Raw genomic sequence first — 24,526 nt, forward strand, 5'->3', positions numbered from 1 at the left:
ACAAACTGGAGTATGTATGAGCCTTAACTGCAGGGGGTATAATAAACCATCTAAAAACTACACCGCGGTGATAACCTATCTCCACAAACTGGAGTATGTATGAGCCTTAACTGCAGGGGGTATAATAAACTGGAGTATGTATGAGCCTTAACTGCAGGGGGTATAATAAACCCATGTAGTACATGTACTGTAGTGCCTTTTGGACAAGGAACAACATAGATCCTCACAACGTGTTACAGCTCCATGACAGTAATGGATTGGTGGTGGCCAGTATCCACACACAGCCTCAAAGGGAGGAATAGTAGTAGTGTAGCAGAAGGCCATGCTGAAATTACAGCCAGGCATGCCCCGGTGAATAATTGATTGAGCTAATGTAACAGGATTACATTCCCTGGACCAGTGGTGGAGCAATAGTGTGCCGAGTGGCAACCTTTCATTCATTTATTCATTCATTCAACATTCATTCTTATTTTACCGTCCATTGTGTGAGAAGCCAAAAAAACCCAACAAAATGCTCAATTTCTTTCTCCAAGATCACCCAAGTAATCTTTTCAAGGAGATCTGCTTGGCAGCAGACGGAACGTTTCAAATGTATTTAGTACAACGACAGACTGGAGAATTAATCCGTGTGGTTGGTTGGTTTCGATGGGGATATATTTGTTCGGATTTCGGGAGATTAGCCGAGTATCCGACGGACTCGGAGTCAGCAACAGGCAAACTTCACTAAAGATTCAACACGCATAGGCTAAACTAAATGTTCCAATAATCGCTTCTCTTTCCAAACTCAACATGCTTTTCATAAGGTTTTATTAACCCGTTATTAAACATAAACACATACAACAACATACACACTGTTAGTTTTGAGACTAGTTTCATACCTAGTCCTAGTCTTTTCAGGGTTGATCCCTTCCCTACAACACAATTAGCTAATTAGCCAACAACACATGTTAGGCACAGCTCTTGTCAGAACCACTGGCTTCAGGTTCTCAAAACTAGCAGCTGTAGAGCGACAGCATAAGTCGCACAAAGACTTGATTCCACAGAGACATGTGCTCTGTGCTCTGCCAATAGCAGGCCATTATTCCCTGTGGTGAGACCTGGTCGTTGCTCTGCACAGCATTCATGCCTCTCGAAGGAGACTCTTTGCAAATAGTCTCTGTCAGGTGAAAACCTCATATGTCCAAAACTGTTACTATTGAGGATTCAAATGAAAAAAATGGAATAATAAAAAATCTTATCATCGTACATCATCTCATTCCGGCCAATCAGAATTTGCGTCCTCACTTTCGTTTTTCTCGTGTGTTCGTATGTCCAGCAAAAACTGGACATAGGAGTCAAAAATAGCGAAAGTAGCAGATCATTAATCTGAAAGAGAGCTTGTGGATCTGCTACTTTAGGTACTTTTGTGTGACGCTGTAATAATAATATGATCAAGAGTTTGGCATTAATATACGAAAAAACACAAAAAACTTTTTGTAAAAAATAAAAGTAAACTAACCCACCTATGTAGCTACTAGCTGGTAAGTATGGCAAACTGACAGACAGGCTATTGTTCTATTCTTAGATAATTATATATATTTTTATCTTGTGTGAAGACAGAGGAAGTTCAATAGAATTAAATGTACAGAATTTTGAATTTGAATTGCCAATGTGCAAGTAATCATATTGTGGGGACCTAATGGACACTTACAGGTCTGTAACTCAGAGAGAGTACAAATGGAACCAAATGGACCCGCACCAATCTCAGTTAAATTAACAGGATTTTACAGTAAAACTTGGAGTACAGTAAAACATGAATCTAACATAGGACCTTATGACTGTGTCTGAACCTTTATGTCTAGGGACAAATCAGAGGCTGTATCTATGGACAAATGAAAGGCTGTACACTGAAGTGAATGCAACGTAGAAGGGGGTATTTGTACTTGGTTTGGTAGGCGTGGAGAAGGAGCCGAAGCCCTGCGACGCTACACTCCCTGCTCCTGTGGTGAAGGTCCCACTAGGCTTCTGCTCCCCAAAGGAGGCCTGCTGTCCAAACCCAGCACCACTTGCTCCAAACAGGCTTGTGGCACCTAGAGGAGAGAAGAATGGGATGTGAAGGATTTAAATTTGTTCTCCGTAGTGGTGTTGGAAGATGGGACTCTGACTTGGTCCCATGACTCAATATTATACCATGACTCGACACTCTATGCAGATTCTAAGAAACCTTTTACTTCAAAGGGCTCATTAACATTGTCTGCTACAGTATATCCTCCGCATGAGGTTGAAAAGTGAAGATGTGGCAGATTTTGAGCAGCCTCTAATGCAGTCTAGAGAGTACTGAGGATATTCACCTAGGGCACCTCACAGTCAGAGATTGTTTGACTTATACAAATTCTGATCATGCAGAGATATTACGTTGCTCTACTTTCCCCTCAGCTAATCTTTATCCTGGAACATGGTGGGAATGGGAATGTTCATTTTATGTACAATGTTTTTGCAGCTATACACGTCGTAAATGACCCGTTTTTGCCTTATTTGATCTCCACAACATGTCCGTACCTTCTGGTTGAGATGTAGGAGTTTATATCTACAATATACAGTAGATATTCTCTAGTCAGTCTGTCAAATGTGTTAAAGCAATACTTATTAATCCTGTAGCGATCAAATTAATCAAAGTGAAAAAGACACACTGGAAATCAGCACTTGCTGCATCGTAAAGTATGTAGTATGTGTACTGGATAGGGATATTTATTTTGTTACCCATGATGTACATGATCACACATACAAAGGGTTGATCATGCAATGTGCATTATTGACTTTTGTTCCTGGCTAGCCTATACAGCATACAGTTTATATCAATAAATTGCAGTTTCTGGAATGCCGAGTGGGACATTTCAAGCCAGCAGGGTCAGCCTTACCGATTGTCATAATGGCTGATGCAGGATATATGTTTAACCAGTGGTTATAGAGAGCGGATGCCTTAGCTTATAATTATGATCCTTCAATGTCATTTTGGGATTTAGCATTTATTATTAAGGCAATTATTTTACCTCTGAAATATGAAGTTGTAACATGACATGCAAAGTCTTTCAAATCAAGTTAGTAAAATGGCTACATTAGTAGTGAAAACGAGTACTGAAGTCCATACAAGCTTCATTTTAATGAATGTACATTTCAAATTTGAATGACAGCCCTTTGGTGTGCACTGTGCACATGGTTTAGAGTTATTTAACACCTTACGCAGAGTTAATAAATAATAAAGCCTCGAATGATCGTCAACTATTTGTGAAAATGTGCATAAGGACAAGGCCGGAGATTAAATGGCAACAATGGCAAACAATGTTTTGATTACGACAGATGTAGTGAAAGGTGTGTGGCCTTCATTCCGTATCCAGAGTGCTTCAGTATATGTGTTATATTCACACATCGACGGCAGAGGCCACCATGCAAGGCTGCTCATCGGGAGCAGTTAAGGGGTTGAATGTCTTGCTCAATGACACTTTTGACATGAAGCCAGGAGGAGCCAGGGATCGAACCGGGAACCTTCAGTTTCCCAGATGGCCTTTGGCCACCCTAGCTCCTGAGCCAATGTAGCCGCATGGCTACTACTAAATCCCCGTTAGGAATTTAGTGTGGGACACACAATATACAATTCCACTTAGTAGATTACAGCTGGGAGTGAAAATCGTTTTAGGCCAGTGTTGTCAGAGGAGAAGAAATATAAGATTATTTGCTATATCACTTGAATTTACAAACGGATATGAAAACACACATTATCATAAAGGAATACGTTTGGTAGCCTAGGGCAGGGGGGTAAAGATCTACCACTGAAACGTGGCCAATTTAATTAATTAGTAAGTAATTCATGATTAGCACTAAGTAAGCATTGGACATCCACATGAGCTTTCAGCAACAAGGAGCTAGTCTCCAATACCGTTGGCTAACAACAATAGCCTCTGTTGATTTCCCGTCTCCCGAGTTTCACAATATTCTGCCTCTTTTGAAAGCTACTTGTTCAACTATGGCGATTAGAGAGTGTGAGCTGTATTACTAGGCAGTAGTATTTAATATTGTAGGGAGGAGTTTCAAGTTCTAATGTACACCTACCAGGCTGACCCGGCTGTCCAAACGCCCCAGTGGCGGCGGCGGTACCAAAGGGGTTCTTGTTGGCTGCATCCTCACTGGGTTTGCCTCCAAGGCCACTGAAAAACCCACCGGCACCAGGACCAGGCCCGGCTGCATTGGCTGTGCTCGACCCAAACAGACCGCCTCCTGACGATGGCTGTTGCTGGAGAGAAAATATTTGTTTAAGAACATGGAATACAAGCAGAGCCCAGTGACATGGTGCCGAATTATGGCCATGTGCCGTGCGGCTGACACGCCATACGGTGAAAATACAAGCTCAGAACACGTCGCTGTGCGGTGCGTTTTGAGCTTGTAGATTGGCCATTGTCGCTGCGCAAGACAGGTTTACATTGTGCATGAATCTTTGCCGATAACAACCTTAACAAAATGGGGAGTAAATAGGGTTCATGTGTTTAAGAATGGGAGGGGGTCCAGTACTAAGTACTAAGATTTTAAAAGACATTTGCAACGTGTAAATGGAGCACTCAATAGATAATACCTGTCCAAAGACACTGCCACCTCCAGATTGTTGGCCGAACCCAGATGGAGCATTGGATGTGAACCCAGATGGAGCATTGGATGTGCCAAAAGCTGTGAAGGAGAAAAGAAAAAGAAATCACACCCGTGTAAAGTGAGGGGCGCTCATATCATCGTACATCATCATGACGTAACATGTCGATTTGCTCGTCTACATATGACGTAAATTCTCCATTCATTGACAAGTTAGTTAGTTTCATTTATTGTCCACGTGTGGAAATTTGTCTTCGGTCTCAACAACAGTAAAAATACTAAAAAACAAAAAGCACTTTTTCATGGCAAAAATGCCTAAGGCCAATTCTAAAAACGCCTTCTAAAGCCTGACCTAAGTTTTCTGAAAAACTTCAAATATTTATATAGCAGCATCAATTCTTTGTAATTTGGCATTACAACTAAATTATTTCTGTCTCTTCCCAATGATTTTTGAGGCTAGGTTCAGTATTCGCTGCAGCTTACTTCTACCTTCCTTTTACATTAAAGGTAGTGTAGACAAGTTTCCAGCCAAGATTTAAAATATATATGAATGTATTTAGTTGGCCTTTTTTCCCTCCATCTTTCCCTTTATTATGATGCTGAAGTGTTCTCCTGCAACAGCACAGTCTCCCTTTGGCCCCCTCTGGCTGAATGCACTGTTTATATCCACTACAGTTTACTACTTGGGACGTCGGAGGGGATTTAAACTTTTAGCCAATTGCAGCGCGAGGCTGTGACTGTGTGTTCGACCCAGCAGTATTATAATGAAAACGCAATGAGATTTCATTGCAAGTATAATATTATCCCCATATCTTAGTTTCACCATTGTTCATGTGAAGTAGTATGTTTATGATGTATATGTAAGCCTGTTGAAATTATGAGAATCGCTATGTATAGCGCATGGTTGGGTGGTCCGGCCGGCTTGAAGCTTGCATTCAACCCGTGCTCGCCAACGGTGACAAGCCGTCGCGGATCATCATAGCGATTTTTCTTCATTGCGATGAATAACCGTGGACAAAGTAGTTCACATGAACGATGCTGTAGTGGCTGGGGCATTTGAGGGGCAATATGTTTTATATGCACGATTACAAATGAAAGATAATTGAATTGAGAGCCAGTGAGTCTGCTCCACTACTTCCTACTTCCTCATTTGCGGGGACTCGTCGTGTCAGTCTTGTGATATTGTGATTACGCTACAGTTACCCTTAAAAAAACATGTCAACTCAATGTCATTGTTGTAACTATGATATCGATAGAAATTCATAATTTTTTAATGTCATATTTAGCCATACGAGTGCAATATCCATAGCGTCCCTCCCAGCAGCAACAACAACCCCATAGCCTGAAGTGACCTGGCTCAGCCAATAGAATGACGGGGGGAGGGGGGTGGAGCTAGATTTTAATTTGTTTGGAAACACTCAATCAATTCTGTGTACAAACACTGGAAACTTGTCTACAATACCTTTAAGATTAATGCCATACCACATTGCCATGTGAAAAGTCAAGATTCCCTCCATCAGGTTCTTATAGTCTGTTTCCATGATATGCTTGCTCACTATAAAGGAGTTGAGCTTGCTTAGTAGGTGAAGGTGTTGGTTACAAGTTTAAAAGAATATGGTCAGTATTTGGGAATTACGACAACCAGACAACTATTCCACAATCTCTAAATGCTATATAGTCTGGAACTACACCGGAAATGTATTTCAAAATATATTTTATTTCATTTTCTGAAAAGCAGCAAGCAATACCTATATGTTTGTGATATTTATATTAGGATAGATTTGCGCGACTATGAAGACGAAACGGAAGTGGGGAGGAGTATCCACTTCCACTTGATCGCCTACTCATGATAGAACTTCCGTCCCTCCAGACTGTGTGACGGAAGCAGAACTTCCGTCCCTCCAGACTGTGTGACGGAAGCAGAACTTCCGTCCCTCCAGACTGTGTGACGGAAGCAGAACTTCCGTCCCTCCAGACTGTGTGACGGAAGCAGAACTTCCGTCCCTCCAGACTGTGTGACGGAAGCAGAACTTCCGTCCCTCCAGACTGTGTGACGGAAGCAGAACTTCCGTCCCTCCAGAGTGTGTGACCGTCCCTCCAGACTGTGTGACGGAAGCAGAACTTCCGTCCCTCCAGACTGTGACGGAAGCAGAACTTCCGTCCCTCCAGACTGTGTGACGGAAGCAGAACTTCCGTCCCTCCAGACTGTGTGACCGTCCCTCCAGACTGTGTGACGGAAGCAGAACTTCCGTCCCTCCAGACTGTGTGACCGTCCCTCCAGACTGTGTGACGGAAGCATTTGCAAATTGCAACAGTCTGGCGTGAGACAGGTGTGCGACTGTGCGTGTATAGATGAGAATTCACTAAGGCTGTGGGAATGCAGAACTAACTGGTGTCTATTATCCTCTCTAGGAGACCACCACCACCACACCCAAAATCTAACAATCTAAAAATGGCTCTGAAACACTCCCTAGGCATCTACTTTATGAATAAAATGCACAAATAAAAATAGCTTCTAGGACCACACAATCCACCAAGGCAAGCTTAACTTATGCCCAGCCAACACCGATGGGTCATGCAGCTGTTGGCCTGTCACAGACACCCACCTCTGTCTGACCTGATACTAGTCTACTGTAAATACCACAGTGCCGTTGGAAATGGTGGTTTCACTCTTTGGCTTAGCAATGAGATCTATCGAGGCTTACAAATCTGATTGCAGCAGTTGAATGCTGACGATTTCAACGTCAACATTTACTATATGCTCTAAACCTACAGGGTTAGGTCTCAATTTAAGAATACTAAAATAATGGTTGGAATATTAGCTTGTGATCCGTTAGATGGGACTGAATCAGAGAAGATGCTGATCATGCACCAAGTCCATCATGCCAATGGTCATAATAGAATATGGTAGGCCTCCTAACACTTTACTTTGTCCCATTAAGCCAAAGCAACAACCAAACCTTCATCCATTTCACAGGGAGAGTCAATAACCTTTTGACTGAAACAATGCAGATATGTTTTGTTTCATCGTCTTAACACCACCGTCCACCACACATCTTTCCAATTTGGGTTAGGGTGGAGTATTAAGAGGAGCTTGTAACTAATTTACTACATTGATTGGATCCATTGGAACACAGGTTATTTTTTCCATTTCCCAGAGTGAAAAAAGTAACGATTTTGGGACATACAAGGTTTCTGAAGCTTGGTAGCGATGATATTCTGCATAATCACAGTAGTCTACATAACACTAGGTTTACCATCCAAACATACAGTAGGTACAGAGAGAGACTCACACTCACCCGAGGACTGTCCAAAGCTGAATCCGGTCGATGAAGTCGTAGTGGTGTTGCTGCCAAACACAGACGCTTGTCCAAAACCCGTGCTCTGTTGTCCGAAGGCCGGCGTGGCGGTCTGGCCAAAAAGCCCCGTTCCCGTATTGCTGGCGGTGCTGGTGCCAAAGGAAAAGGAGCTGGCGTTGCTTGCCGTGGGAGGAGCCCCGAATAAACTGCCACCACCCCCTGTTGTAGCACTGCCGGAACTCGCTCCAAACGCTCCAGACGGCTGTCCAAATCCAAAGCCGCCGGCTGTGCCAGTGGTACTGGCCGTCTGGCCGAAGCCGTTTCCTTGTCCAAATACAGGTGTGCAAAAACCAGTCCCAGTGGACGTGCCGAAGCCAATTGAACCAAACCCTGTAGCTGCTGGGGGGGCCCCGGCAGGCTGCCCAAACACAGCGCTGGGGGGGGCAGTGGCTTCACTGCTCGCAATGGTCGGAGTAGGGGTGGTGGACGCAGGGGCAGCAGTGATGATGATCGGCGTGGCCCCTATAGTGCTGCTGTTTGTTGCTGCAGGGGGAGGCTGCGTGAAGATGGACCCTGGTTTGTCAGAACCCATAACCACCTGATAGGGTGGCGGGGGCGGCTGGGCGACAGCCTCCACAGACGGACAGGCCATAGTCGGGGCTGCCTCGGGAGCAGGGATGTTCTCTGAGGTAAGACCTGCTGGAGCGGTCTCCGGGGGAGGGGCTGCTTCAGCCGGGGGGAAACCGGGTGCAGCAGGGACTGGAGTAGGGGCAGTGTAGGGTGGAGGCGCAGTGGAGGGTGGAGGGGTTGGGGCTGTAACAGTGGAGTCTGGGTCGGTAGTGTCTGGCACAGAAGCTGGCTCAAATGTAGCAGGGGGACTGATTCTTTCGATGGCGGGTTCGGGTGTAGGGGTGGGCTCGGGTGGTGGGGTGGGTACTGAAGGTTGTGTGGGCAGTCTCGACTCTTCTGGGGTGTCTAATGGGGCTGCTAAAAGGCTACTAAATGAGGTAGCTGAAGCAGCTGTACTAGATTGGGGAATGGAAAAAGCCAGCTTAGATTCTGGAGGTTTGAAAACACCACCAGAACTTACAGATAGTGTCGTCTTAGTCAAGTCTGCACCCGTGCATTCTTCTGCTGGCTTTGGCAGAGCCGTAGCAAAGCTAAACTGTGCTGCTCCTTTGCCTAGACCGAGTCCCGTCCCGTTGCTGCTAAAGCTAAAGGTGGCAGCAGTGGGTTTGGCAGTGGCATCTTTAGCCTCTTCATCTCCCTGGCTCACCATCAGTCCAGAGAAACTGCCCAAAGTCTCTCCTCCGATTGCTCTAGGGGCCTGGGGCTCGACCCTCAGTGCAGGCGTGGTGGAGGAGGGTCTGACTGGTTCTCCTGACATGATGGGAGGAGGGGTGGGGGAGCTTGTGCCCAGGGCAGGGGAGGTGCCCCTGGGGGAGAGGGAGAAAGGTTCTTCTGTTGCTCCGCCGAACATCATCTTCCCACTTCCACCGAAGCTAAATTTGCCCATGTCTTTCACTGGAGATAAAAAAATGGGTGAAGATTTAAGGGCAAGTAAAGGAAAGAAAGATGAAAGGTGATCAGATGAAACCAAGTTTTAGTTAATGTTTAAATTGACCAAATCCACCCTTACTTAAAATATTGGTATCAATTATTTGTACTACCTTGTGAGCTACCGGCTCCCTGAGCAACTGAAGCAAAGCTCAGGCCCGTCGACCTGCAAAAGACAACAGCGTGAAAAGAAACGCCGTTAGATCTCAAATATACAATCAATGTCAAAGGCGTATCTATTCTGTAAATAATAGTTACGTTGACTCACGTTGAAGAGAAGGAGAAGCCTTTACTGCTGCTCTGATCAGGGACCACAGGGCTGTCGGCTTTGGGGACTCCACCTGAGAGGGGCACAAATTAACCCAGGACCTCAATTAAATAAAAAATATCTTCTAAATCCTCAGTTTTCTGAAATAAATATTTTCACGATTTAAAAAAAATAGCAGACCTACAAGCTCGTAGCGTGCCACTCGGTGGCGCGCTATGAGCTTGTACAGTAGATCTGCTATTTTTCAATAGCTAAATTATAACAATGTTTAAAACACCAAAAGGGGTTAACTCATGGACACAAACAACACGCATGCGTATCTACTTTCTCTCTTCCATTGTGCATGCCAGGTAATAAAACATCAAAATCGAATCCGAGGTCACCCTGAATACATTTAAGAGCTACTGTATGATGTACTCTATATACAGCATTGAATAAAAATAATAGCACAGTTTAATTAATGGAGAAGAGAGACAATTAGCACAATTTAAAACAAAACTTGATAGAACACAGATTGGGAATTTCTCAAATATATGTGGCACTAGACTATTATAAAAAACACCCTTGAAAATAAATTATGCTTACTAAACGTGTAGTTCGCTTGCAGAGCAGCCAGACTGTCTGCGGATGTCTTCAGCATGCCTTGGGTAGGATTCTGAGGAGAGAGAGCACCAAATAAATATATAGACTCTTGACAGCTTGTTTTGTACAAAGATTAGGAGAAACAAACATTTCACCTCCATGATGTAGGGAATAAATAGCATGCAACCCATAAGGCTGTAGCTAAGTTTCAGAATGTATCACATGAAATGATACATGATAAATGATAATTTCTCCGTTAATCTGTCGCGCTTGTAACCGTTTAACACTCCCTTTTCCAAAAGGGATGCCTTTCCAAAATGAGAGCAGTGAGGTCCCAAATGGCACGAAAACACATTTAATCCATGTAGTGTTCAGGGAAAACTAAACAAGACACAATTCTCTCTCATCTCTTATTTTATATCCGATAATCCAGCGGGACTACCGGATTTGCTAGTGGGTCGTCTACAATAACATAGACAAAGCTGAATAATACAGTATATATTTTAAACAGATGCAAGAGGAAAGGTTGTTTCAGGTACTGTAGTTTGCACATTCAAGGAAGTAGGTTTACATGATGCGACAAGTAGGCTATGGTTTCTATCGGTGTTGTTTTCGTCGACTACCTGACGAAAACTAAATGGAAACTAAATGAGAACTACGATGACTAAAACTAAGACTAAATATACTGACAATTTCGTCAACAAATAAAAACTAGTCTAAAATGTTAGGAAGGGACTAGTTATATAGTCCAGTCATATAGTGTTGCAAAACGTTTCAACTTTCAACTCGGCTTGTTGCGAATCTGTTCTGAACTAGGCTCTCGATTGATGAAACTTGTGCAGACATTCATAACACTCCATTAAATCCCCAAGGAGGAAATTCACGGTGCCACAGCAGAATAAGGAGATTAATAAGTAGAAACAAGTGCACAAGACTATATACACACTTACACACGCTTCCATCACACCCACACAAAAATAAAAATATAACAAAGAATACAATACACGCATGTGCCACACACACACACACACACACACGCACCAATTAAAATCAAACCCATACACAGACAATAGTTTGTTAAACAGTCCCAGAATGCATTATTTCACAATAACTCGCTTTTAAATAAAGCACAAATGAGACCTTTCCCTCGTTCAGAATCCACAACAACAGAGTTGAACTCTACAGCGTCAGTGGGCTTGGGGTTATTCACAAACTTGAACCTGGGCCTGAACTGGGATGTGAATTTTTGAGCGAGTTTCCGTCCCGGTGCCATGAATGGTTTCACACCCAAATGCAACTTGTAGCACTGCGCCGTCAGAACACGGGATGTAACTGGGGAATTTTTCACTCCTGCAGTAAATGGTGTTCATTCGGCTACACCAGTGGTTCTCAAAGTGGGTTCCAGGGACGCTCAGGGTTCCTTGCGGGGGTTCCAAACAGACGCTTAAGGTCCCCACAAACCGAACCCATTTTACAGGTCTGTAACTCTCAAGAGTCTACAAAATAGAACCAAATGGATCCGTTCCATTTGTGTACTCAGAGTTATTATGTGGTCATTGATATTAAATGTTTGCGAACCACTGAGCTACACAAAAAACACAGGCCATGATGGCCTGTGAGTAGATAGGGGTCATGAGGACAAAGGTTACGTGGAGGATGATCTCTATGGTATAGTTTTAAATATGCATTTGCAATTTGGGGGTGGGTGATTTGGAAAAAACCCTGGTTCGCCCCAATAACAAGATGTGCACATGCACTCACTAGTGCAACGCAACAGGCCAACAGCACGCATACCAAGGCCCGCCCCCACTCGATCATGATTGGCAGAAGGCCCCTCTCTATCCGGATTGGATGACGGCCACCTAGCCAAAAATGACCTCAGGGGTTAACTGGGGGACAGGGAGGAACTCCTTATGGTCAGCACACTCTATAGTAGGGAGGATTATCACAACAAAACAAAAAAAAGTAGTGATATTTGAATTAAGTGAAATCACAGAAGGCGAATATACCTTTAAATAATTGAGAAAATATTCATATACTATTCAAACTGTTGATAATGGCAGATCTACAAGTTCAAAACACAATATTTTCATGGTTTAACTACTGTCTGGACTAGTTCTACAGTTGCTGATTCTAGGAGGCTATGTTCACACAGCGGGTTATAAAGAGGGTCAAACCTTTTTTCTCTCTGAGTCACAGAACATTGTGAACAGCAAAAAACAACAAGGAATCTTTCCAAATGCGCATTTCACATACACATTCATATTATGGGGTCCTCCTAAATTACACCTACCAATACAGCAGTGTTGTTTTCGTCGACTAAAACTAAGATGAAAAATGTTCGTCGACTACCTTTTTTCACAAAAACTAAGACTAAATATATTGACAAATAAAAACTAGACTAAAATGTTAGAAAGGACTAGTGGACAAGAGATCCAGTATAAGTAATTTTACACTTGGTTGCATGCTGAAAATAGCCGATCTACAAGCTCACAACACGTCACAGCGCAACTTGTTGCGAGATTGTAGATCGGCTATTGTGTGTAAAATCAGCCATACGACGGCATCCAGGCCCGCCAAAATGCATTTTAGTCGACAAAATCGACTGCAGATTTAGTCGACTAAATATAAGATTTTAGTCGACTAAAATAGACTAACACTAAAACATTCTTGGTGACTAAATCTAAATGGAAGTTATTCAAGAGACTATGACTAAAACTAAAATAGAAATGTCCTGCCAAAAACAACACTGCAATACAGTCCAACACAGGATGCTTTGCTTTGTCGTGGAGACGAGTCGTCTCTCAGCGATAGATTACATGGCAACTTGAAAAGCTTCGGTCATAACTATCTAAAATGAACAAATCTCGTCATTGGAAACAACACTAATGTGCTGTAAATCCCCCAAGTCAGGTACATTTTGACAGAACTAAAAGTTATCCGATGGCATTCCTTCCTACCCTGCCTTTACAACGGAGGAGAGCCAAGACCTAGGATGGCCCCAGAGATGTCATGTTCTGTCACTTACTCACTGGAGCACAATCAGGAAATGTACTGTAGCAGTGCATTGCTGGGCTTTTTAACTTTTCCCCCACGTAGGCTTAAGATGGGGGCTATGAATAGATGAATGTTAACCCATTTTGACCTGAGATCAGATTCTAAAAATGGTCTTCTACATCCTGACAGTTTTTGAAAAAGCTATGTTTCTATGTCAGTCGTTCTTCGATTTTTCAAAAATAGCAGACCTATAAGCTCGTAGCTATGAGCTTGTAGAGCTTGTAAAAGGGGTTCCCGCCCAACATGGGACTGAAGGATGCTCGTGGAAGAACAGCCATGCAGATCCACCTGTGTCCCGAGTCAATGACATAAATGGATGATTGGATGGATTGGATAATACTCACTCGTTTAGCCTGGTTGGTGGCCACTGTTGCAAAGACCTGCTGTATCGCCGCTGCTGCTGGAGCTGGGACTGAGGAACTGAGAGACAGGGAGGAGGGATTAGTCGTCTTTAGGAACACATTTTAAAAATAAATATTGAATTAGATTTCATTCCTTGGGCTTAGCACCTTGAAATGGGGCCCCGGGCAACACAATTGTGAGCAGATTAGTCTTTTGCACAGCTGAATACAAATTCTTGATGGAAAAAGTATCGCCACCAATATAATAGTGACATTTCAGTCAAAGATAGTGAAATGATTTGGTTGAAATTAAGTAATCACAGCATGAACAAAAGAGAGGATTTGTTTCTGCAATAAGCCCATGGGTCCAAGTGAAGAGCCCTTCAATATATCAATATATAATTAAAATGTGGATGTGTTCGTGATTAGTTTAGTGTTTTTTTGAAAATAAAGACCCTACCTAAAAACACACAGTACAAAAAGTATGACACTGATCGGTCCAGTCGTTTGCAAGATTAGATACAGACTAATAATAGACGGAAATAAGAACTACCGGTAATAACAGCTGACATTGTGAATAGACAATGGCATGCGATAGTGACCGTATCGTCCTTTATATAACATTTATATCTTAGTGTCAGCATTACATGTTGTATTTTAAAGTGGTGTGCTGCATTAACACAATGCCTCCAGATAGCAGAAACAACTACGTAGGATTACTATATAAGCCATTTGAGAACACTGAGGGAGGCAGACCACTTATTTTCTTATACAGGTGGATTAATTGGTAAACCTTACATCTCTGAGAAACACTTCGGAGCTTAACAACAAACACATGCAATCATTCAAACATGTCCCCTTTCTCCTTGTCCAGACAGACACTATGAAAACTGATAAAGTCTAAGAGTTATGGAAAACACTACAATAGATCCACGGATGCTAGAGTAGAGTCAACAACAAACCCCTGCCACAACATCTTAGCCAATCCTGACTGATATGATATAACAAATAATAGTGTTTACCATAGTTTTAAGGCCATGCTGGTTGGCTAAAATCAGTGGACAATAACGTGTCAATAAAGTGTAACAATGAGATGGAATTAGGGTGATGTTTATCTCCATGTAGTGAATTCACACCTTTGCTGTGACGCTGTGACCTGCACACTGTGACGTTAGGGGTGAGGTCAGCCTACCATGTGATACATTATTCAGGACAGTTTATTAATATTGCATGGGACCTGATCACTATCACAGCGACTGGGCACTTTAATGCTGCCTCGCCGTGAGTTTGTAGATCAGCCATAGTTGCTATTGTCAACAACAATGACATGCCCTGCCCGATATGGGAACGCCAGGCTGGAAGTAGCTAAATGTCGGAAGCGTCAAGGAAGAACATCCGCACGCCGGTTTCAACCGACTAGGTCTTCATCAGGCAAATATTGAAACGCAAATATTTGCCTGATGAACACCTAGTCGTTTGAAACGTTGCAATTTGTTGCATTAAAATAAAGTAAGTCTCTGAGGCTGAGCTCTACAAACTGGTGACCTTGATGTTTGCCTTGATGCCTGATCCAGCACCTGGCCTGAATATAGGCATTGAGATGTGCACACAATCTTCTCTGTAAAGCACCTTTGCTCAATTTAATTCTGCAAAGATTACAGAAATAGAAACACCGAGATATATATTTAACCAACTCAAGCCTAGCATTAGCATCCAATTACACTCAAACAAGCTATTTAAGGTAAGCCATTAAAACACTGACTATCCGATATTGGCACAGCTATATTACTTTTTAGCAAAAATGGTCAAAGATAGTCATCCAACATTAACAGAGAGCAATGAAAACTTTGCCATTTTCATGTTCCATTTGCTAAATGTCACTGCCGTTATTCTATCTGAAGTTCAGCCACCTGTCATTAAAAAACACAGTTCAGTTGACTCAAGTTGGGTACAAACAGTGTTCTATCATACTGTGATACCAAGTATTTACCTGCCAAAAACCAGGCGGTTTAACACATTACTGTCATGAGTAAAAAAAGAACATTGATCGCCAACGCGCTTCTCACTGGGAGTGTACACTGTCCTTGGTGCTGAGCCTGAATGTTGTATTTGTGCCAACTAGAACATTGGCTCAATAACAATGATCCATGTGAATAGTATTCACCCCAGCTGATCCCCCCAGCAGAGAGCAACAGACCACAAACATTCACACTGAGACACAGCATCTGTATTGGCTTGATTTCTCAAGCCAGTGTTAATTATTGCAAACCCAAACGGCAAAATGTAACACAGGTATTTTGTCTTTGTTAATACACATCCATTTTAAGGGTTGCTTAATCAGTCAGAAGTGTGCTGCCCATATAGCATGTTACAATAGTTTACTGACAGCACACTTTATTGCCAATCACTTCGCCATGTTGGCACCAGACTATGATTTGCCAAGAACAGAAATGTTTTACTTGCTTTTCAGTCTTGGTCTTCCTATAAGTGCACTAAAAACAGTGAATATGATGCACAAAAACATAAACAATCTCTTATTGTATGATCACAGAAGCTCAATCACTAAGTTAAGCCTCCTATGGAACTCATAATGAACAACAGTGACTTGTCTCACAGTGTCTAGTCTCTCAATTAGTCTCTTAATTTACATTTTTGCTAAGCAGCTAGCTAGCTCGGCTTCAACTAATTTAGTTTCCAGTAGGACTTATTCATGCGATTGTGCATGGGAACATCTGGGGGGACATCTGCTTTATTTTCATACCATTTTCAGAGCTTCTGAAGTACCGTTAGGCTGAAGCATTTGAAAATTGTGGGAGCAAACACGTCTGTCTTAAAGAGTAATCACACACCTACTGAGGCCTGAAATTAAAAGGCCAGTTGTTAAACAACACCAAAGGGATTAACTTGTGGAAAAGTTAATAAGGCTAGTGAATGGGGTGGTGTTAATCTTTGAGGTGCTCCATTTAATAGAACCTACAGTATTGTGTTGTGTAAAAACTGCAGACATTCAGTGTCAAAAAAAAATCTACCTGCTCCACTGCACACCTGGCTGTCAACATCGCACCGATGTTGGCACTTAATCAAGGGTAAAGTTGGCAAGAGTGGCACTTATGTGGCAGTGGCAATGAGAAATATATAGTTTGACACACAACAGAGCAATGTATGCAGGACGTTGGGATAATGGCGCTAAATAAAGACAACGGAGCTAAAAGTGTAATTGCTCAAATCGATATATACTTCATGTGACAAATAGTGAAAGTAGTACAATACATCTATAAAGTCACAACGGGCCACATCTCGACATGTACAGTATGTCAGGTATTTAACAAGAATCTCAGCAGTATGATGACCGTTACCTGATGACAGTGTTCACTGGGATGTGAGGTCCTTTGTCCTTGAGCTCCTGGACATTGACTACTTGAGGAACAGTCTTCAGAGTGGACTCGGTCAGGGAGGCACCCATACCTGCTCCAACACGTACATGACCAAGAAAAAGAAAACAATTATACAATGCTATCATATAGTCGTTTTCATTCTTATCAGAATAAGCTGGAAGACAATATTAACGTGGAACAACCTGGAGGTGTTTGTCTCCCTCTTGTGACTTATAGTGTACATGACAAGAGATTATGTTCTAACAAATATGTAACCCAATGCAGAAAATAGTGTATCACTGGAAAAACTTCCATTTAATATTAAAGTAGAGGACGATGGCAACAAATGGAGGCGAGGCATCACTTGCTTAGACTGACCTAAGAGTTTTGGAACTACAGCTTATATGTACATTTTAAAAGGCTTCTAAGCTTTAGATTTTCACACTTTCTCAGCTCAAAATGAATCTCTGGTAAGATTATGCATTGAATTTACATATTTAAGTTGTGACTGAACCCAAAGGTTGGGTGAAGTCACAAAGGAGGAAGGAGACCATTCTTGCAGTTCCAGACATTATAATGAAGAAAAATGAAACAAAAATGTGTCACGGTTACATCATGCCATCTACTGAGACGGAGCTCAAAACACTTTAGTTTGTTAACTATGATAGCTTATTGGTTACCAGTTTCAACTCAATGTTAAAGGTTAATTTATTTTAATTTTGCTTAAAACACATCTTTTCTCCCTGGCATTCAATGTTGTTTGACCTAATTAACCTGTCTAAATACTTGTGCTGCTTCAATGTTGTTTTACTATACTGTTTGTGTTGATTGTATGCTTGTTTTATGATCGTATACAGCACTTTGGTTGACCTTCTGGTCTTCATAAATGTGCTCTAGAAATAAAGTTTGATTTAATTTAATTTCATTTGAGAGGCGAGGGATTGATCTTGTAATGTTACTGCACAATCCTATGATCAATGCACTTTATATGATCAGTGATTATATGATCAGTGGTGATTATCCCGTTAAATAATGGACAAAATCTGTTAAATAATGGAATTTTATATTGTAGTGTATACTTCACTTTTACTGTAAATCACGATGTGTTTAAACGGCGTTCCCAATTGCACAACATTTTGAGATCTCCTGGAAAGCGGTAGACTTGTGATGGCAATCCAGGTAATGAGCTGCGTCTCAACAAGTGTTTTCACCATAGACATAGAAAGGTAGACTCCTCCTTCGGCTCTGGAGCGTCTGTATCTCCACTTCTGTGACGCACAGGGAAGCTTGCCAAGCTTCCGCATGTGCCACAGAAGGGGACGTTCGATAGGCCAATCAGAGGCAATTTATTGCAACCGTTTGTTTTCTCATGCCAATAAAACTCATTTGCATTGAATCGTCCCAGAAAATACGTGCCGTGATTGGCCAGTAGTCACTTTGAGTGGCAGCGTGGCCAGCGTGCCTTCCGCACGCCCGCTCGACTTCCTCCTACCTGTGCGATACAGGTCTCTCCAATGAACTGTAGTGACGAATGATGACGAAATCTGTAGGATTTTATATCTATGCTTTTGACCCTCTCATGTTCCACCTACCTGTCTTCTGATTGGCCATTTGCCTACGCAGAGCCGCTGTGGCTGCAGCCTGTTGAGCAGAGACGTTGAGGGGTGTGGCCTTCTCATTGGGCGGGGCCCCGTGCTTCACGGTCTTTGTTGCTAGTGCTGTGCTGTCGGCATCTCCAAGGTTAATCTTATTGGACAGAACTGGAATATCAAATCAGTAAGTTAATTAGATAACCACTTAATCCATTCTGACCTGAGATCAGATTCTAAAAATGTCTTCTACATCCTGACAGTTTTCTGAAAAAGCTATGTTTCAATAGCTAAAGCATAACATAATGCTAACACCAAAAGCCTACTGTATGTACGTGTGTACAAGTCACACTGGTATATTGTTTGATGTAAAACACAATGTTACACAATACACACACATGTGAAAACAGTAGTAGTACAGTATGAATACAGTAGTTTACCTGGGCTGGGGATGGGGCTCATCACCAAACCTCGCCCCAGTCCTGGGTGAACCTTAGTAAAAGGTGTGGACTGTATGGACCCGAAGCCTGGCTGGATGGAAGGGGTCCTCACAACCGTGGGGTGGCGGTGGGTGGCGGCCGCTGGGGGCGCCACGGGCAGAGGGAGGGGTTCAGGTTCCAACTCCTCCTCTTCCTCCAGCTCCAGGTGAGGGTCCAGGGACTGTGACAGGGATGAGGTGGAACTCACATCGTCCAAGTCTTCGTAGTATTTAGGGGAGAGGAAGGCCGAGCGATATAGGTTAGCTGAAAGGAAAGAACATGAAGGAGATGGTTAACACCTACTTATTACATGGTTGAATGCTTGATTCTGATTGGTGTGATTGGTCAATCGCTGAATCGTCTGTTATTTCTAGATATTGACCGCTCCGCTCTATAACAGACGGATGCCTAATCAAACCATCGGAGCACCAGCTGCGTCTCACTGATTTACTGCCGTTTCCAACATGACTGCAATGTAAACGCACACACAATGTCATTTGCAGCTAAACATTGCTCTCAAAAATGTTTTTGAAAACATTTGAGCGAGACATCGACGAAGCAGTACACGGAAATTTATTCTATTTCATCAACTGACTTTCTTGTTTTCCCGACAGTGCTCCAGCCCTGCAGCTGGGCAGACGCAGCCAGCGTGACACTTAAGAAATACTTTTTTTTTGGTTGAGTTTTGGGTCAATTTATTAATTTATGTTAGGTAGCCATGTAATAAGCAGGATATAATCTGGCTAGGTGGTCATTGTCCGGATATAATTCACCTCCAGGGTGATTAACCACCGAGGCGAAACACCCTGAAGGTGAAATATATCCCGAGAATGACCACCTAGCCAGATATTATCCCTCACATAACTGTAGCTTGTCGTCTACTCTACATTACTGCGGGCACAAATCAATGCCATGTTTTTGTCATATTACAGTAGGCCTCCAGACAAGATCCCAGACAATAAATAGAAGAAAATGTACCAACTTTTTTTAAATACCAGATGCTTCACAGAAGAACGCGAGAAACCAAATAGTATACAGTACACATACGGGATAAGCCTCCCACAAACGTTATTGTAATACCACCAAAAAGTGACATTTTGAGAATCACGCCCTTTCTCATAAAAGCACAGGAACTTGAGTCAGCAACAATAGTGCAATTGTACAAAACTACAAAGCAACACACACACACAATGGCAACCAGCGCAAAGGAGTGGACAATAGTGCTGCATCATGAAAAACGCCAAAAATCATAATAAATTAAATGTGGGTGTCAAATTTAGTATGTTTTGTCCCCATAATGTCCTGCATTTGAATGAATTCAATGAATTTCCCCATTAACTAACTAACGTGCACAGTTTCATTTGACCCGCTAGTTTCAGAATGAACCCAAAATATCTATTTTAAATCATGACAAAGAAATGTGCAGTGCACCATCACTTCCAGTAGTCTTTAATATCATAAAGTGTATAACTCTAAATTTGTCAGTTTGCAAATAAGTCCTGTAACAAAGTCCTGTTTATCATTAGCTTTCTTTTTCCAACAGAAGAAAACGACAGAGGTCGTTCTAAACATTAGAATAATAATTCTTAGCGTGACTAATTAAAATTCGATCTCTAGTCTGTACCTGGCGCAGTGGAGTGAACCGGTGGCATCTTTCCCTTGGAGAGAAGGTTACGCAGCTGGGCCTGTTTAGCAGGAGTTATCTTAACTGCAAGAGAGACAATAAGTGCACACTATTTGTACAAATGAATATTAAAAATAAAATGAATAGTAATATTCAGTCATTTACAGAATCGGATTATAATTAGGAATAAAAGTGCCCTACCTGGGGATTTGGTCTTGGTTTTCGGAGGGGACACTTCGAGTTTGGCTTTCAGTAGGGCGTCCCTCAGACTCTCTAGCTCATTGTCCAATCTGGAAGACAAAAGTTTATTTTATTTTGATATGGCTAATTGTTAACAATTCTGTAACACATACATACTATATATGAAAAACCTATGTTTCTATGTCAGTGGTGCTCAACCATTTTCATGTCAAGGACCCCCAGAATCATCTGTATTTGACTGCGGACCCCCATCTGAAAATATGTTGTTCCAGGGAGGGACCCGCCCAGAAGCAAGCATCCAAGTTAAAAATGTTCGCTCTGAAAGAATCTATATCCAAACTGTTGCACCCTTGGTCCAGGTCATGTGTTGTACAGTATGTTGTCATATCACCACGCACCCTGCAGGGGGCTCCGCTGCGGAGGGTCTCGGTGCTGCAGGAACGTCGGTGGTCCAGGCGGAGGTCTTGTTGTAGAGGCGCAGAGAGGTGAGCTCCTTGATCAGCTGGTCCAGCCTGCTCTGCTGCTGGTTGATGATGTAGTTGTTGTTGGCCAGGGTGGTGAACAGAGCCTCGCGCCCCGGGACCACCATGTGTCTTGGGGGTGAGGGATTGAAAAGTTATTTCAAGTTCAACATTACATGGTTTCGTATAGCATCGACTACAGTAGAATACTGAAAATTCAGAAGCTCTGACACGAGTAGGCCATTGTCCCACTTCCATTCCGTCTGTGCAGTCGTGTAAATAACTGCTACTGATGCTTTTAGGTATTTTTGGTTTCCACGCATTCTGAATTCAATTCAAATTCCCAAACAGGAAGTGGCCAGCTTCCGGTGGAAGATGACTGTTTTGTCTTCTCAATTTTTACCAGGTGGAATGACAGACCATTTCTGGAGCATTCATACCAGGTGGAATGACAGACCATTTCTGGAGCATTCGAACATTGAGTAAAGAGAAAGGCTGGCTTTAGACAATGCGAAATGTATCAGAATGGCGTCACATTTATGGAAATAAAATCAATAAAATATGTTAAATAATGGAAAATGCATCTGTCAGTATGTCAAGTTATTAAATCTATCAAGTATTCTAATCGTATAACAACCCTTACTTTTGCTTTTTCTTTTTCTCCAGGTGTTTCTCCCATTCCACATCCAGAACATCATTGACATCCTCCACAGATGTGATGGCATACTGGTACAGCCTGCGGATTTCCTAATTTAACACAGACAACATGAAGGTTAGACAGAAACACTGGTCTGTGTGATTAAATCACCCGGAAATATATAAATATTTTTAAGTCATTAGTACATTCAAGCGGAACTCAAGTATTTATTCAGAACAAGCAAATTATTTTTCTGAGCTTCTGCACCGCAAAGAAAGGCATCAACAGACTGTGAATGAGGCATCAAACACTAGAATACTCACTGGCAAATATGCTGCATCAAAACTATTGATATATCATTGATTTGTCAGGCCAGGTGTAAAGACCTTAAGCCCGATTTATGCATTGCCGTACAATTCATGCATTTCCCTTCAAACTTCCTCTACCATATTAACAATGTGTCTCTCCGCCTTTCATTTGTATGCTCGGTTCGATCACGTCTTTTTTTTTTTTTCTTGTTCTGTGTATCAAACCTTGAGCTGCTCTTCGCTGCGAGGATCCAGAGGTTTCTTGTACAGGAGCTGCAGGTAGCTTCTATCTCTGCCAAGCTCATTTTGGGACTTGGCATCCTCTGCCCCTGCAAAGCCTTCCAGCAAGGTGGTCTTAAGTGTGCCAATGTCCCCATGGAGAGACTGAGGTGAGAAAGACATGGATGATTCAGAATCACAAATCGGTCTCATTTGCCAAGTATGTTTCCATACGAAGAATCTAAAACAAAATTTGAAGTGCAGGTATGAGCAGAATAAATAAACTATGCAGTATGTCTGCCATGAGTTTAAAGCATGTATATTTAAAAAAAAAGTACTGACACGTGTATAGGATGCAGAAACTGTATACAGTAGCATAAAAGGTGACGTTATGGATCTAGCAACTTGAGTCAAATATATTAAAGCAAACTTCTTGTCTGGTTGGCACAGTAGCTTTTTCCCCCAATGCGTTACCTCTGTGGTCTCCTTAATCTCCAGTGTGAAGACATGAAGGTCCTCCGATTCCTTCCTCAGCTCCCTCATCTCCTCGGTGGTGCCCACCTTAAAGTCAGCCTTGGTGCTGCGCGTCTTTAAGTCATCCAGCTCCCTCTGGAAGTGTGCAATCTAAAGCCCAAACCACATCAATGGGTTGACTCGCAACAAAACGGTTTTAGCGCTCGTCCTAGTAGTGTCCTGTTGCACGTCGGTGTTTCAATTGGTTCATTTCAATGGTTGCTTGTAACCTCATGCATCTACTCGCAACGGTTTGGTTGCAAGGAGTTGCATGGCGACCCATTGGTGTGGTTTTGGCTTGAACGACAACAACGTCTGCCTGGTCACATGATTTATATAAATGTGGTCAAAAGGTTCACCACTGGTTCTGCATGTCACTTACATGGTTCCACAAAGCATCACTAGACCAAAACTAGTGATGCTTTATTTACCCTCTGTACATTCATAGTATGGTTGCGGTTTTAGTTTTTTGCATCTACCGTACATAACCTTTTAGATTAGGAGTGTCAAATGATTTAATGTAACAGTTATTTGCAGAAAATACGTACAGCAACACCCAGTAACTTTAACAACAGTGCAAAAGTACCTACAGTGTGTAAATGCACGCATATGCCGGAAGAACATACATGTGACACCATACACTGTGTCTACAAATAATCTGACATAAATCAGCTGAATGTAATGTCATCACTCACCTCCTCCAGTGTGGCCACCAAAATGGGATCAGAGTCTTTTTTCTGTTGCAGCTGTTTCTCCAGGGCCTTCACACTAAGAGCTGCCTGCATAGGTTCATATAAACACAGGAATGGCCAATAGTACCAGCACATTTTGCAACACAGTGATTCTTTTAAAATATCACATTTATCAAAAACCTCTTTTATATATATATATATATACAATTCACATACAATTTCTGTGTATAAGAAAGTGTGTTACGTTTGATTTAAGCACCATTCAAACTGAGCATGATAACTATATAACTATAACTATAACGATAACTGTCCACATGGTTTAACGTGTTCCGTAAACAGTGGCACAAACGAGCTGTGAAGTACAGCTGTGTGTGAGCCCTGATGGCGAGACAGACGCATGCATAGGGATGCACCGATGTATCGGCCACATAATCGGTAACGGCCGATATTGCTGTTATCGGTCAATATCGTTATCGGCAAATAAAAATGACATTAACCGATGGCAGTAGCCGATGTTTATCTGTTGTTGGCTATGTTGGTCTAACAAGCTGTAGAATCTGAACATTTATTTCTTGAATTGAATATGAATTTGTTTCTCTAGCACAAAAGGGGGGAATAAAAACAACCAACTGTAAATCAACATATCGGTATCAGTATCGGCTAAATTGTTATATCGGTATCAGCCAAGAATTTCCATATAAGTGCATCCCT

The 24,526-nt window shown here is 42.3% G+C and overlaps 1 protein-coding gene across 4 annotated transcripts in view; it reads right to left on the reverse strand.

Annotated features, from left to right (window-relative positions):
• The window catches only part of nup214 (nucleoporin 214), a 45,904-nt gene that overhangs the window by 9,857 nt on the left and 11,521 nt on the right, over positions 1 to 24,526 (reverse strand). Inside the window, exons 15-32 of one of the 4 annotated variants that reach the window (XM_080756542.1) lie at positions 23,819 to 23,902; positions 23,085 to 23,234; positions 22,617 to 22,775; positions 22,090 to 22,193; positions 21,384 to 21,578; positions 20,986 to 21,074; positions 20,785 to 20,868; positions 19,122 to 19,424; positions 18,685 to 18,852; positions 17,075 to 17,183; positions 13,722 to 13,797; positions 10,324 to 10,393; positions 9,739 to 9,811; positions 9,584 to 9,636; positions 7,914 to 9,437; positions 4,604 to 4,695; positions 4,087 to 4,261; positions 1,923 to 2,069 (exon numbers count right to left, since the gene is read on the reverse strand). In XM_080756542.1, the coding sequence (XP_080612668.1) occupies positions 1,923 to 2,069; positions 4,087 to 4,261; positions 4,604 to 4,695; positions 7,914 to 9,437; positions 9,584 to 9,636; positions 9,739 to 9,811; positions 10,324 to 10,393; positions 13,722 to 13,797; positions 17,075 to 17,183; positions 18,685 to 18,852; positions 19,122 to 19,424; positions 20,785 to 20,868; positions 20,986 to 21,074; positions 21,384 to 21,578; positions 22,090 to 22,193; positions 22,617 to 22,775; positions 23,085 to 23,234; positions 23,819 to 23,902 (3,655 nt within the window). Of the gene's footprint in view, positions 1 to 1,922; positions 2,070 to 4,086; positions 4,268 to 4,603; positions 4,696 to 7,907; positions 9,438 to 9,583; positions 9,637 to 9,738; positions 9,812 to 10,323; positions 10,394 to 13,721; positions 13,798 to 17,074; positions 17,184 to 18,684; positions 18,853 to 19,121; positions 19,425 to 20,784; positions 20,869 to 20,985; positions 21,075 to 21,383; positions 21,579 to 22,089; positions 22,194 to 22,616; positions 22,776 to 23,084; positions 23,235 to 23,818; positions 23,903 to 24,526 lie in introns of all 4 variants that reach the window. The other 3 variants (XM_080756540.1, XM_080756541.1, XM_080756539.1) reach the window with 3 other exon arrangements.

The sequence above is a fragment of the Protomyctophum bolini genome, assembly GCF_963924005.1.
Source record: "Protomyctophum bolini genome assembly, chromosome: 22".
Taxonomy (NCBI): domain Eukaryota; kingdom Metazoa; phylum Chordata; class Actinopteri; order Myctophiformes; family Myctophidae; genus Protomyctophum; species Protomyctophum bolini.